At 38.2% G+C, this 14,135-nt stretch overlaps 1 protein-coding gene across 1 annotated transcript in view; it reads right to left on the bottom strand.

The window, feature by feature from the left end:
• Window positions 1-6,510: 6,510 nt before the first annotated feature.
• Window positions 6,511-14,135, bottom strand: part of pax3b (paired box 3b) — an 84,925-nt gene continuing 77,300 nt past the window's right edge. Inside the window, exons 8-9 of the mRNA XM_052017490.1 lie at window positions 9,040-9,286; window positions 6,511-7,217 (exon numbers count right to left, since the gene is read on the bottom strand). Coding sequence (XP_051873450.1) covers window positions 7,183-7,217; window positions 9,040-9,286 — 282 coding nt within the window. The 3' untranslated portion in view covers window positions 6,511-7,182. The remainder of the gene's footprint in view (window positions 7,218-9,039; window positions 9,287-14,135) is intronic.

Genomic DNA, 14,135 nt, shown 5'->3' on the forward strand with positions numbered 1-14,135 from the left:
ACAGCTGTGACACTGCGCTGCCCTGACTGGCCTCTCTTAAAACGGATATCTCCAACTTAAGTATCCACAACGACCTTTCATCTACAAGCTCTTGCCACTGTGAACGTCATGAGTTAAGTTGCAGACTGTGGGAGGAGAGGAAATGACTGAGTGCAAACTTACACTTGAGGGGGTATAGAGAGACTGTCACTAGGAGGTGATAGAGGATCATGGGAGGAGAAAGAATTGCTTGGGGATGAGAGAAAATTGGGAAGGCAGTAGGGGCAGATGGTCTGGTGATTTGATTGGGTGGGATTTAGTCAAAAAAGAGTGGATTAGATGGGATGCAATTTGGTCAAAGCAATGATCAGGGGGAAGGCTGGTTGGGGAGGAAATCGGGGAAGGGGACTAATAAGAAAGGACTGAGTAGCCAGTATTTTTCACTTTTGGGTGGGAGGAACGGAGGGGTTAAATTGGTCAGGGAGAGACTGGGATGGAAAAGGCCCAAGGATATGATGAGTAGCAGCTAGGCAGGGAGAGGTTGGCTTGGGAAAAGGGAGCCTGAGTCCATCAGGAGCAGGAGCTGGGGCCATTATCAGCTACGTTACATGAAGAAAAATCTGACTAGAAGATGAAATCCAGAAGACTAAGTTACATGGAATCAGCAGTGAGCTGGTACATTAGATCCAATATTGGCTTGGTCATAGACAACAGAGGGTAGGGGTACAGGGGTGTTTGTCTGACTGAAGGTCTGTGACCATTTGTGTTCCACAAGTATTAGTGCTGGGACCTCTGTTGTTCATAATATATATAAATGATTTGGATGCAAATGTTAGGTGGTCTGATTAGTAAGTTTGCAGATAACATGAAAATTGGTGAAGTTGTAGATAGTAGTCAAAGGATACAGCAGCATATAGATCAGTTGGAAATTTGGGCAGAGAAATGACAGATGGAGTTTAATCTAGACAAGTGTGAGGTGATTCATCTTGGGAGGTCAAATACACAAGGAAAGTATACAGTAAATGGTAGGACCCTCAGGAGCGTTCACGTACAAGGGGATCTTAGGGTGCAAGTCTAAGCTCCCTGAAAGTGGCAGCACAAGTGAATAAGGGGTAAAGAAAACATACAGTGCACTTGCCTTCATCGGTCAGGGCAGAGTATGAAAATTGGCAAGCCATGTTGCAGCTGTACAAAACTTTGGTTGGGCCACATTTGAAGTATTGTGTGCAGTTCTGGTCGCCACACTAGAGGAAGGTTTTGGACCCTTTGGAAAGGGTGCAGAAGAAGTTCACCAAGATGTTGCCTGGATTGGAGTGTCATATCCACAGTATAAGGAGAGATTGGACAGACTTGCATTGTTTTCTCTGGAACGTTAGAGACTGAAGGGGCGACCTGATAGAAGTTTATAAAATTATGAGAGGTATAGATAGGGTAGATAGTCAGAATCTTTTCCCAGGGTAGAAATGTTAAATTCCAGAAGGCATAGGTTTAAGGTAAGAGGAGGAAAGTTTAAAGAAAGGGAATTAGGGGGGTAAAAATGGGATTGGCATGGATAGGCACCTTGATTGGTATGGACAAGCGGGGCCGAAGGGCCTGTTTCCATGCTATATAATTCTATGAATCTATGAGACATGCAAAGCATGTTTTTTGCTCAGAAAGTGGTCAGTGCCTGGACTGCGCTGCCAGTAGAGGTGGTAGAACCAGAAACGATAGCAACACTTAAGAGGCATTTTGACAGACACATGACAGACAGGGAATAGAGGGAATCAGACTATTCCCTGGCAGATGGGATTAGTTAGATTGGCATCATGGTCAGCACAGTCATGGTGGGCTGAAGGGCCTGCTCCTGTCCTGCTCCATGTTCTAGAACCTCAGACTTTCCAACCACGGAAGAGATAGGATTGCATGATGGCAATCAACCCTGGTGTCCTGCTTCAGAGTCTGGGGCCCATGCTCAGAGGCCTGCGTTGTGCCATAACAAAAAAATATGTGCTTGTCACTGAGCAAGTCTGGCAGTCTCCCTGATCTGGCTGTCAGACCCATGCAGGACTGAGAACAAAAAAAACTGGAATTGTGCAAGTACCTAATCCTGAATGGTGCAGAGTTTGAAAAATTCTATCACTGTGATAGATTTTGGTCCCTCAATTTTGATAACTGTTTAGAATTATTTCACTGTTCTCATCTCCTCACTGAATGTCTACTTCTTATTATGGTACTGAAGGACATTTGCTGCTACTTTGTTTGCCACTACAGTGCTTTTTCTCCAGTTGATCTTTTGTTTCTTTGGTCATCCATTCAATGAGGCCGTGGAAACTGATTGCAGAAGGGTAAGGATCAAGCCATCCTGGACATCAATTTCATCAGCTATGTACCAAAGAGGTGGTTCAAGGAAGCTTGCCCCTTGAGGACGGCAGGAGATCATCAGGATCTTGTACCGGCTGTCACAACTATGGCGGGCTGGAGCTGTGGAAGAGTGAGAAGATGAAGTGCAGGACTGGCAGAAAGAAAAAAAATTCTTGTGGGATTAAGAGAATTTGTGCTCCTTCTGACCTCAAAAAAATTTGAGAAAAAATAATTGTCCATTTCTCGTGTGGTTTGCAGTGGTCCTTTAAGGACCTGATGGTCAGGCCACTACATACTGGGACTGATGGACGAATCATGCATGGTGAAATTTATACCCAAAAACATCACAGATTTCAGAGCGTAATGACAGCTATTAAGGTTTGCTGTAATTATTCTGTGTATCTGACAGCAACATTGGATTTTCATGCATGTTATATGCATGTGAAATCCAGAAGCTGATGTCAGCAATTCAGGATTGGGAAATTTTCCAAAGTCAACTCCTCATGGAGTTCAGGGTGAAAGAGGAAACTTCAGTGGAAATTTTGTTCCTGGTCCAAGGAGGCAAAAGGGGCCATCTCATGTTGATGTGAATGGAAGGGAGTGGCTGCAAACATTCAGGTTAGTTTAAATGATATACCTTAAATCTTTAAGTCTCTAATGATGTGTTAATTTACATATTTTAGTGTTTGAAAGTGTTTAAAAATGTTTGAAAGTGCTTAAATTGCTGAAAATTGTTTAAAGCCTTTAACTTATTTTTAGTTTCTTTTGCCTTTAACTTTTTACTTTTGATAAGTATTTTTGAATAAAGTTTTGAATGATTTTAATGCATCTGAAATATTCAGAGAGTTTTTAAATGTTTAGTGGTTTGATGGTTGAATGATCTGTGATCATTTGGGTGGATCACCCTCACTAAAGGTGACCAACATGGGCAAAGGAGGCTTGAGTGGAACCTACCTGAGTGAAATGATTTTAGAGACACCAATCAATTTTTGGATATTAATCTACAGAGGGGACAAATAGCTCTTTTGTTCAAAAGGGGAATATTAGAAAGCCTTTGGAAGAAGGTCAAAACTAATGATACGTAACAGGAAAACCATGTAACATTTGCAAGTTGTCACATATCAACCTTCCTTGGACATAAGTGTATAATGACCAACATTCTACCTGACTGCATGTGTGTTTATGTAGATATGGCAGCACCTCTGGCCTTACATTTGCATGGGCGTACATTTGGTCATGCAGCAAATTCTTTCATGTTACTACCTACTTAATTGGACTGTTCTCATTAATGTGGCAGGAATGAAAATGAGCTTGAGGAGATCCAAATAGTGTGGTTGAAGGAAAATTGGCAAGATAGCTGTGACAGATTCCCGAACCTTAGAGCACATTTGAAACCAGAAATGGTGCAGTGATTATCAAGAACAGAGAAGAGCAGGAAGTACTCAGCAGGTCATGCAGCATCTGGAGAGAGAGAAACAGAGTTAAGTTCCCTGACTTAGGTTTGATGAAGTGTCATTGACCCTGATTTCTCTGGTTACTGGTCTCTGGCAAGAAAGAATTACATTTCCTTTCTCTTTGAACAGAGAATGCAATGATGAAAGGCGAAATTTGAGATATTGTAAATAACTCCAGCTCCAGCCTGCAAGAGACCACACTCAGTTAAATTTATTTCCATAGTCATTTTGATTACCAATGGGAATACGGACCTTGTCCCCTCATAGTTCTGGCTGCAGTGGATGTCAGATCTCTATATTCCAGTACTTCTGAGAGAACTGCTGAGTATTTCCAGCATTTTCTGTTTTTGTTTTAGATTTCGAGCATCTGCAGTTTTTTTTGGTTTTCAAATTTCCATGTGGATGCCTTTATGAAATGCAGATGTCTCACACTTGTTGTTCACTGTGGCCAGTTAAAGATTTGCTTCCAAAAACATCCTGGGTGCATATGCTCTGAGAGATCTTCTCCCTTTCCCCTTCTCCCTCCTTCACCTCCTCCCCCTCCTCCACTAAGGCACACCTATCTGAGAGCTCCTACAGAAGAGTGAAGTCAGCACCTGACACTCTAATCCATCTAGGTCAATTCTAGAAAGCACTAAAGACTTGCACAGTCACAACATCAAGAAAGAATCCACCAGAAGTTAATATGTGTGAAGAATTAATGATCCCTTTAGATTACAATGTTGAGGGCTGGAGTATGGGCTTGTGGGTTGAAGAACAAAGAGGATCCTCCCTGCTGCTGAATAAGTGTTCAGTTGTGCATATTTAAAAGATGCTGTTAGCTGGAGAGCTGAGCTCTAAAATAACTGTGCTGGTGTGAAATCAGTATTGCACAAGTTGATTAATGCTATTGTTTGCTTTATCTATATATTTTTAGCTTGTATTTGCTGCCTATGCATTATTGCCCTTATGAATATGACACCTCATGCAGCCTGCACTACAAATCTGTGTGCATAACACAAAATTTATTTTAGACTGAACCTAACTTAACTCCCTCTGTGTTTCAGTCTTGTTAAGGAGACAATGCAATGTTTTCCCTACTTGCATGGGGTCCAAATCCCCAGCAAAGGAAATTATTAAGTTTAGGTTCTTTAATTACTGCACTTAAAAGTGTAGAAACCCAAAGGAAGCCTATTACTAAGTATAGTTGGAATGAAGAGCCCGAGCTACCCATTCACCTGTGCTGATAAATAGTGACCAATTATCACTAGTGACAGTGATCCTTATGTAATAGTGAACACACACTCTGAGATACTACAGATATCTTCAGCTCCAGAGTATAGAAGCCATGACTACCTTGATAGACACCAGCAATGTGCTAAGCTTGCAGTTCCTGCTCCAACAGAGGTCAGATTATAGTGAAGGCAGTGTTGTAGAAGTGCTGACATTTCATGTTTCGCTGCTTTCTGAGGTTCAGGTAGGAAAATTGCTAATTGAAAGCCATACATCATAAATGGGACTCGTATTCATTTGATTGATTTCCTTAGCTGTTTATTTTTTTATTATAAATAGTAAATATTCACTGTGTTTGTACAGGAAAGAGAATCTTTACATCAAGGCTGTATTTTGCAGTCAAATGACAAACAGAAGGATGGATGGCAGATACTACAAAACATTCAGTTCCATTCAGTTTCATCACCCTTTAAAACCAGTATGTGACAGAAGAGGTCACATCACCTAATCATTGTACTTAATGGCAGTAATTATCTAATTTGTTTCTACATTCTAAGCAAAAATGTACACATCATGAGATACATGCTAATTTCTAAAATAGTTGAATATATAGGAATAAATAATAACCTCTCTAGGAAAGTCTATGTTGCAATGCAACAACTTAACAGGTTGATATAATGATCATAATTAAGTTTATGGACAAAGTCATGGTAAATGTTTCCACAAACTCCTATGCATATATAAACATCCAGCTATCAAACTTGCTGTATGATTCTGAAACCATACTTGTGAAAGTATGACAATATCCAAATTGCCACTAGGTTGTAGGCATTTTGCAGAAAGACAGTAACAGTCCATTATAAACAATTTCTGAAATTCCTGCTACCTATACATACCTTTCCTCTAGCCTTACTAAAATAAGATATGGTTTTCAGTCTGTGATATAAACTTACACACTTTTTCTACACATCAGATTTTTATGTGAAGAATTTTATGTACAATATCAATGGAATGTATATTGTTTAGATCTTGTATATTGTTAACAATGCCCAAAACACCTGTCAGTAAACATTTCATATAGCCAACCAATTAAATTACAAGGATATCAAGAAAATATAGAATACAGTACAATACTTTCAAGAAATACCATGGTAGATATAGAAGTACATAATATTGCACATTGCAGTTTCATCACTAAAGCTGGAGTTAGTTTGTTGCTTTTGTTTTTTTTTGCATTGAATGCATGTTGATAGTATACCTAATTATAGAACTTTAAACAGCTCCATTTATTTCTGACTAGCAGGCATCCTTCCACCCTATTACTTGGTCCTTTATTTGGGTAATTTTATGCATTCATTAGCAGACTCAGAGATGAGGGTTCTTGTGATAAACATTTACATATTAAAAATTGAAATGAAAATGCAGTTTAAATTATTGACACTACTTCAAATATCACAGCTGTAATTGTTATATCTATTGACATGAGAAAACAACCCTTCAGTGATCATTGAAGCCTACCTTCAATGTTCATTTTGGGACCAAGCCACACAGGGTGTCAAAATTTGTTGGGAATCAATGAGTCATTGGTGACTAAATGGATATCGTTTGATGCTTTGGTAACTTGTAAATGGGAAATAAAGCAACAGATAGTTGTCATGCAGGGTTATGATACCTCAGCCAAGATCTGAAAGCCAAGTAAAACATCACAAGATACTCCACAGGTCAGTCATAATTTAATGGACAAGACATTTTGAAGTGTAATTGTTTCCGTTTGTGAGAGCAGACCATTTGAAGACTAACTTAAATTGTAAATACTCGTAAAGTTTCCAAATCAGTTTTTCATTGTATTCCTTATGAAGTTATACATGAGTAATTAATGCCTGAGGAATGCCATAATTGGTGACATTTACTGAATGCTTGCTGCAAATCTTTAATTATGGGTGACTATTGGGAATGAATTTTCTCTATCTTCATCTCTAAACAGAAGAGTCAAATCCAAGGCAACAGAAGTACTATTTAAACCAAAACTTAGAACATGGGGCTCATCCTATGATCACAAATGAAAACCATTATCAGAGAAAGACAAAAGTTGGTTTGTTTCTGGGGAATAGATCCAACCGTTGTGGGCACCATGGTCCCATTATGTTTGTGGGTCCAGAACAAGGGTCGTTTCAACTTTTATGGACTTTTTCACTCATGCTATATCTGGCTTCAGATAATGAAAGGCACCTGTAATGGAAGTAAAAGAAACTTAGGAATGCTTCTTGTGACAACATCGTTGCAAGGGGCCACGTCAAATGCAGGTACAATGTTGTCAGGGCTAATCATGACCTGCCAAAACTACGAGGGTTACTTTGTTTATATTAGGACAAGTTTGACAGTACCACACGGATCCAGGAATATTGTCCAAGATGATGCCTGATTTGGCCTTTCTCAGAACATGTGTTTTTAATAGTGACATTCCAGTGGCTGCTTTATTTTTTGACAGACCTTGGCCTTAGGTTCTACATAAATGGCAAGCATATATTAGGTCCTGGCAATTAATCACATCAAGATGCTGCTGACAGCACTGAAGATAATTATATAGAGTGCTTTAACTCAGCCCTTCAACAAAATGATTTTGTTAGAAATAGGCAGAAGTTTTTAAGTGCGTGGCAATGCTTTTTCGGGATATTTTGTACCCGTTATCAGATGATCTAACTCAATTTATTGACTTTCCAGTGATCCCTTATGACAAAAACTCATCTTGCCAAAATTAAGTTTCATTCCATTTGTGCTATCTTTCTTTTTATTGAACAGTAACACTAATTGTAACCACAGATTTGTTTAGCTTTATACTTGTGGAGAAAGGGAGCCTTAAGAGGAAAGATTTACCGATTAATGTTAATATTTCAATTGCAGCATCTTTAAGTCTTTAGAAGTACAAAAATAATAGTGTGCACTAAAAAGTTTGGCATTCCACTGTGTACATAGAATAATATGCGTCCTCTTTTCATGCATTCTCTTTTGATGGATTTGTAGGTCTGTCTGTTTAATTCATTTAACAACTGTTCAAATATCATACACAGAATTTGACTTAATGCTTTTAACTAGTGTGATAAAAGTGTAGACAGTGTAGAGAGATTTCAATTCCTCTAATAATGCTGAATAAAACTGGTGTTTCTGAAGTAAAATATGATGCAATTCAAGAAACTTCTAATGCAGTGAAAATTAACATTTAAAAATAATGGATTGAAATTTTGGATTGTATGCCAACTAAAAACAGATACTGTGTCACTTATAAAGAATTATAAGGGAGGTGTTGCTAAAGCTTTAGTTAGTATAGCTCAATGCAAACATTTGTTTAAAAGAAACTTGTATTAAAATTATAATAGGGCAGCTTATAGATAACTAAACAGTTAGTGTTCTTTATTCATTAATTAAAACTACAGCTCAGCTAATATAAGAAATAAAGTATCATCTGGCTGCTTGCTTTTAAGACAGATGTTTACAGCCATGAGATTAAATATTTTCATGGTAACAGATTTTTGGCAGTCTAATTGAACTTGAAGGGAAAAAATGCTGATTGTAGCCTCGCCAGACTGTGGTAACATCCAACGTGTAGACTGCTGTCCAAATACAGGGCAAGACATTGCATTTTCAGATACCAGAACTACACAGTATAGCAAAATGTCACTCCTTCTTTTGTTCCTCAAATGAAATATAACATTAATCCTGTAAAGTCTTTAAGTTAATAATAGACCCTCTCCTCATCATAGTTCCTCTGAATCAAATAAATGTTGACCAAATGTACATTTTTCTTTTTATTAAATTTTGTATGCTCTGCTTGTGCATTTGGCTGGAATGTTGCACTAAGTGCCAAACCAAACTAAAGGAGCAATATATTTTGTAATTATTTATTTTACACAAGATTAATAAAGTCGTAATGAATTTCACATTCACAATCAAAGTTTGTATACTGAGTCACACATTTTGATACAAATCGATGAAGGATGAGGCGGGTATGCATTTTTATAGCTAAACGTATTGCTTAGATTTACATGGCACTTACTTTGCCCATATTGTCCATACTGGTATCCTGCCACTGGATCCATGCTGTAACCTGAGGAGCTGTAAGTTGATGGGCAGTATGACTGGGAGGTGGGCAAGCTGTCAAGAGGTTTCATTGGGTCTAGCCGCTGACTACAGCTGGCAGAAACAGAAGTAGATGGTTCCAGACCTCCAGTTAGTGGTGATAGGGCATAATCAGTTTGTGGTTGATGTGGAACACCACCAGGATTTGCCAAGAGTCCCATTACCTGCAGAGATGCAAAATTACACCATTACTAATATACCAAGACCATTTTTTGTTTTTAAGTGCAATTTTTTTAATATTGCTTGAATGGTATTTTCAGTGGTCTTTGAACCGATCATGGTGCACTGGGGGCTCCCAAAAGTAAAATATCACAATCTCACTGAGCACCATGAACAATAGGAGCACATATAAAAATTAAAGAGTGAACTACAGTAACACAAAGGTATGTTTTCCATTCTATGTTTAACTTTCAGGTCAATGGCTGGGAAGAATAGGGAGAGATGATTTATAAATTGAACAAACTGCAAGGTAAGCATCTTCGTGGCATCATTTCGTTACAATTAAGACTGCAGACCTCTGGAATAAACCCCTAAGGAGTGGAACAAATTCTGTTAATTTAAAACATAAAGTTAATGAGATCCTGGTTCAGCAAGAAGTGGAAGAACAACTAATTTATTTCGGGACTAGGATACACCCAACACTCTGGTCCAGAATAACCCCCATTCTACAACTTCAAATCAGCCTGTAAAGCTTAATACTGCCTCTCTGCTACAACCAGGACTTTCCCTTCCCTGCCAACCACCATCAAGGCCCCCACTGGCTGCTATTTCCCTGCTCATTTGACATTGGAACCAATGAAGAGTTCCAGATGTAATCTCCTCCAATTTAGTGCTTCCCACCAACACCATAAAAAGCCAGGGTGCCTACCCCCAGGATACTGGTCTTGAGAGCAAATATTTCCCAACAAAGGGAGCAGGTCCAGTTGTAAATTCCTATCCTGCCACAGCACAGTCTCCTCCCTACCTGGTGAAGCTAATCTAGAGGGTTACTGCAGTCTTCAGATCCTTCTAACACCTTTCAAATGGTTTCGCTGTTCTGGCGATGGAGCAGTGATCCCACGTCAGCATTGCCTGAGTTTTCCTTGGCCACTTTTGGGCCTCCCCTTCCTCGCATTGATGCTGTCAGGAGCCCATCACTGAAAGACAATTACTCTGACCCATAAAAATGGGCCATGACTATGTGGGTTCAGGGCAGCAGGTAAAAGTCTGCCTCAGTTCTATAGAGAGAGATCAAATTTGCATCAATATAAAAAGAATGAATTTTGTTCATACATGAATTTTCACATATCCTCGTGTGGAACATGCAGAAAAATGATACTGGTTACCATTGATTAAGACAAGCATCCAAGTCACTGTGCCAGGATGTAGGAGCAAGCAGTAGACACAAACACAAGGGAAGGACAAGAACAAGCAAACTGCCCCACCAATCTTATCTATTTGACTTCTCCACAGCAGAACTCTTAAACACCCAACTCAGCTCCCAACCTATCCGCCATCCTCAGCTGACCATAGCTAAGACAGGATCTCCACTTCAAGCAGATTAATGTTCTATATTTTCCAGCTATAATTTAATAAAGATTACTGGATGATGTATTTGAATTGCAGTCGAGAACAATTTCTGTCATTTAATTTACTAACTTTAAAATGGTCATATATAGTTTTAATTTATTAAGAATACTCTTTGTTTCAGATATATGGCACAAAAAGGAAAAAAGTAATGTCTGTTACTGCAAATTACACATTTGATTTTTGTAAGGTTATAAAGTATTACTTTTACTTAAATTTGTGCAATATCATCTTCCTCAAGTACAAAAAGCAGCAATCCAAAATAAATTTGGTCCCAGATTATAACCAGGTATAGGATACTCTATTGAAGAGCAATTTCTTGTCAAAGACAATTTACATCTCTGGACTAATTTTGAGATCAAGTAACAGTGAAAAGGTGAAATCCTCACAAAAATAATTTTAATTGGCAATGTTTTTTTCGTTATGAAGGGACAATGCTACTTTTTCTCAAGAGGAACTTGATACACACTCTACTTAATATTTCTATAACTTAAGGCGTCATGGTATTCTTTCAATTGTATAAATCTACCCAGAGGCAAAATCTTAATATGTTTGGATGAATGCCAGAGAAAGGATTAAATATTTTAAAGTTTCCTGTTTCTCAGAAAACATCAGTGTATGACCCTAAATGTCCATCAATGTAATTTATTAAGTGCTAATTGTTCTCTGGCAGTTTTAATAAAGGGAAAACCTGCAAGGAAAATAGGTTCTGTCGAAATTTTGCAACACAGCCTCCATTTGTGAGTCTGTTATTTCCATTCCTGCAGTGTAAATAACCAACTTTGTTTCCTGAGCATTTGAATTGCATTTGTAAATCAACATATTCAATTTTACTCGTTTGTCTGGTTCCTAATTTGAAGTTAGGCAAAACAAAGTAATGTTGCCTTTCTACTAACTCCAGATTCTGTTACTTAAAATGCTGTTCAGTCATCACATCATACTCGAGATCATTCAGTTGACCAAATGTGAAAAGGAATGCCGAACAAAATCATATATTTACACAAAATTGATTGAACTTCTAAATTTTACAGTTCCCTCCAGGCACAGTTTTGATAGAGGATTAACCACATTTAGTTTGCTGAGGATTAAACAGATAAAATTGGAAACTTTGATGCTCAGAGTGAGATTGTGTATTTTAAGTGTCACATTTGGATTTTAGATACCCACACAGCAGTCAATGAAAGGTGATTTTATATGTAGACACTCCATACCTGAATGAGAATTTTATTCCTGAAAGGAATCAAATTCCCCAAAGCTTACTTGTACCCTTAAAGTTTAATGGCCGAGAGTTTATAGCAAGCATAAGGCTTCCCAGCATCTGAATTATACTCAGGAGTAGGCCACTCAGCCCTCAACCTTGATCTGCCATTTAATACCATGGCTGATTTCACTGTAACTTCAATTCTACATTCCTGTCCACTCACAGTAACCATTCATATCCTTCTTTACCAAATATTTATCTACCTCTTCTTTAAAAAGCATTCATCGACACTGCTTCCAATACCCTTTGAGGAAGAGAGTTTCAAAGACTCGTGAGCCTCTCAGAGAAAAACAAATTTGTTTCATCACTGTCTTAAATGAGTGACCACATATTTTTAAATAGTGACCTCAGTTCTGGAGTCTGCCAGAAGGAGAACCATCCTCTCCACATCCACACCATCAAAACTCCTCAAGATCTTATAAGTTTCATTTGAGTTCCCTCTCATCCTTCTATGCTCCAGTGGATACAAGTTTACCCTGTCCAACCTTTTTTCATAAGATAAACAGCCCATTCCAGGTATTAGTCAAGTAAACCATTTCTGAACTGCTTTCAATGCATTAACATCATTGTTTCATTAAAGAGATCCATCCTCCACACAGTACTTCAGATCTAGTCTCACCATTGCCCTATATAATAGGCATAATCATTTAATTCCCCTAGAAATAAGCAGTAACATTCTTTTAGCTTTCCTAATTACTTGCTGTACCTGCATATTAGCCTTTTGTGAATCCTGCACCAGGACAGCCTGATGCTTCTGCAGAACAGTGACACGACAACTCTGATGACCTTGCTATGATGACCAAAGATCTAACAACCCTTGAGGCATGGACTACCCTCATTTCTGATGCCAGTGGTAGTCAGGCATCAGTTCAACAGATCACTGTCATCCAGCAGATGTGATCTCATCAAGCCAGACGAATTGGCAACCATATTTAAAAACTTTTACAAATAAGAAAAAGCATGGTTTTTAATTAACACTTGAAACATTTTACTGTGAGCTAAGTAAGGTTAATATGCATACGATTATGGTATTGTAAAGTACCATAAAATTATAGAAAATGTACATCACATATGGAGGACTTTCACCCCATGATATCTGCATTGAGAAAGAGCCATCCAAGCTCATCTTATTTCCAAAACTTGTAGGTCAGAACTTCTCAACTATACATTCAAGATCTGTTTAAATGTGATGTGTGCTTCTGCTTCCTCAGGCAGTGGTGAGTTACAGACCTCTAAAACATTCTTGGTAAAAGTTTTCATTATCTCCGCCCAACCTTACTACCAATTACTTTAAATTTATACCCATTATTTCTTTTATCTTACAGCTAAGGGAAATAGATCCTTCTTATTTATCCTACCTGGACCCTTCATAATTTTATGCACTTTAATTAAGTCTCCTCTCAGGCTCCTCACTTCCAAAGAAAAAAACCTAGCTTATCCAATCTTTCCACATTGCAAAAAATTCCCAGCCCCAACAAGACTTCCTTCACAAAGTTTCCTCCACACCTCTATCAGTGCAATGGCATCTTTCCTGCATATGTTGACCAAAACAATATGCAATACTCATGCTGTGGTCTAACTAGCATTGTATTTATTTTTAATAAATGTTCTTATAAACAATATTTATTTAGCTTATTATTTTAAACTCAATTATATTTTGAAACATTTATGTGAGGGTATGACAATCTACATTCATAAAATCAATTTGTAAGGGTAGGAGGTTTGCTAAACAATAATTATAGCTTAGTACAGTCAATTAGACATCATGCACCAATTGACAGTATTTTAAAGCAAGGCTCGTTCATAAGTTTCCATCAATTAAACTGATTTCCTTTGACTCTGTTGCAAGCTGAAAACAGCACAACCTGTGGAGGAGGACTGAATCAATGACAATCTCCTTTGGATGTCTGTGCATCTATAATGTAATGCAGATATTGGTATCAATTTCAGAGAATAATGACAGCATTATTATTGCAAAGTCTCAGCTGGTTCTCCTGATGCTTTATTGCCCCAACAGGCTCAGTTGTTCAATGAGCCATTCTCAAACTTAGAAGTGTGGTCAGTAATATCTCATGCTTAATCTTTGATTGTCCCATAGTCTGACCTCAGCAGGGCAACTGTGCAATATATTTGTTCTCTGTGTCACTGAACTGGACAAGAAAGTGGGGACAGTGCAGGATATGTGT

Source organism: Pristis pectinata, chromosome 6 (genome assembly GCF_009764475.1).
Source record: "Pristis pectinata isolate sPriPec2 chromosome 6, sPriPec2.1.pri, whole genome shotgun sequence".
Classification (NCBI taxonomy): Eukaryota; Metazoa; Chordata; class Chondrichthyes; order Rhinopristiformes; family Pristidae; genus Pristis; species Pristis pectinata.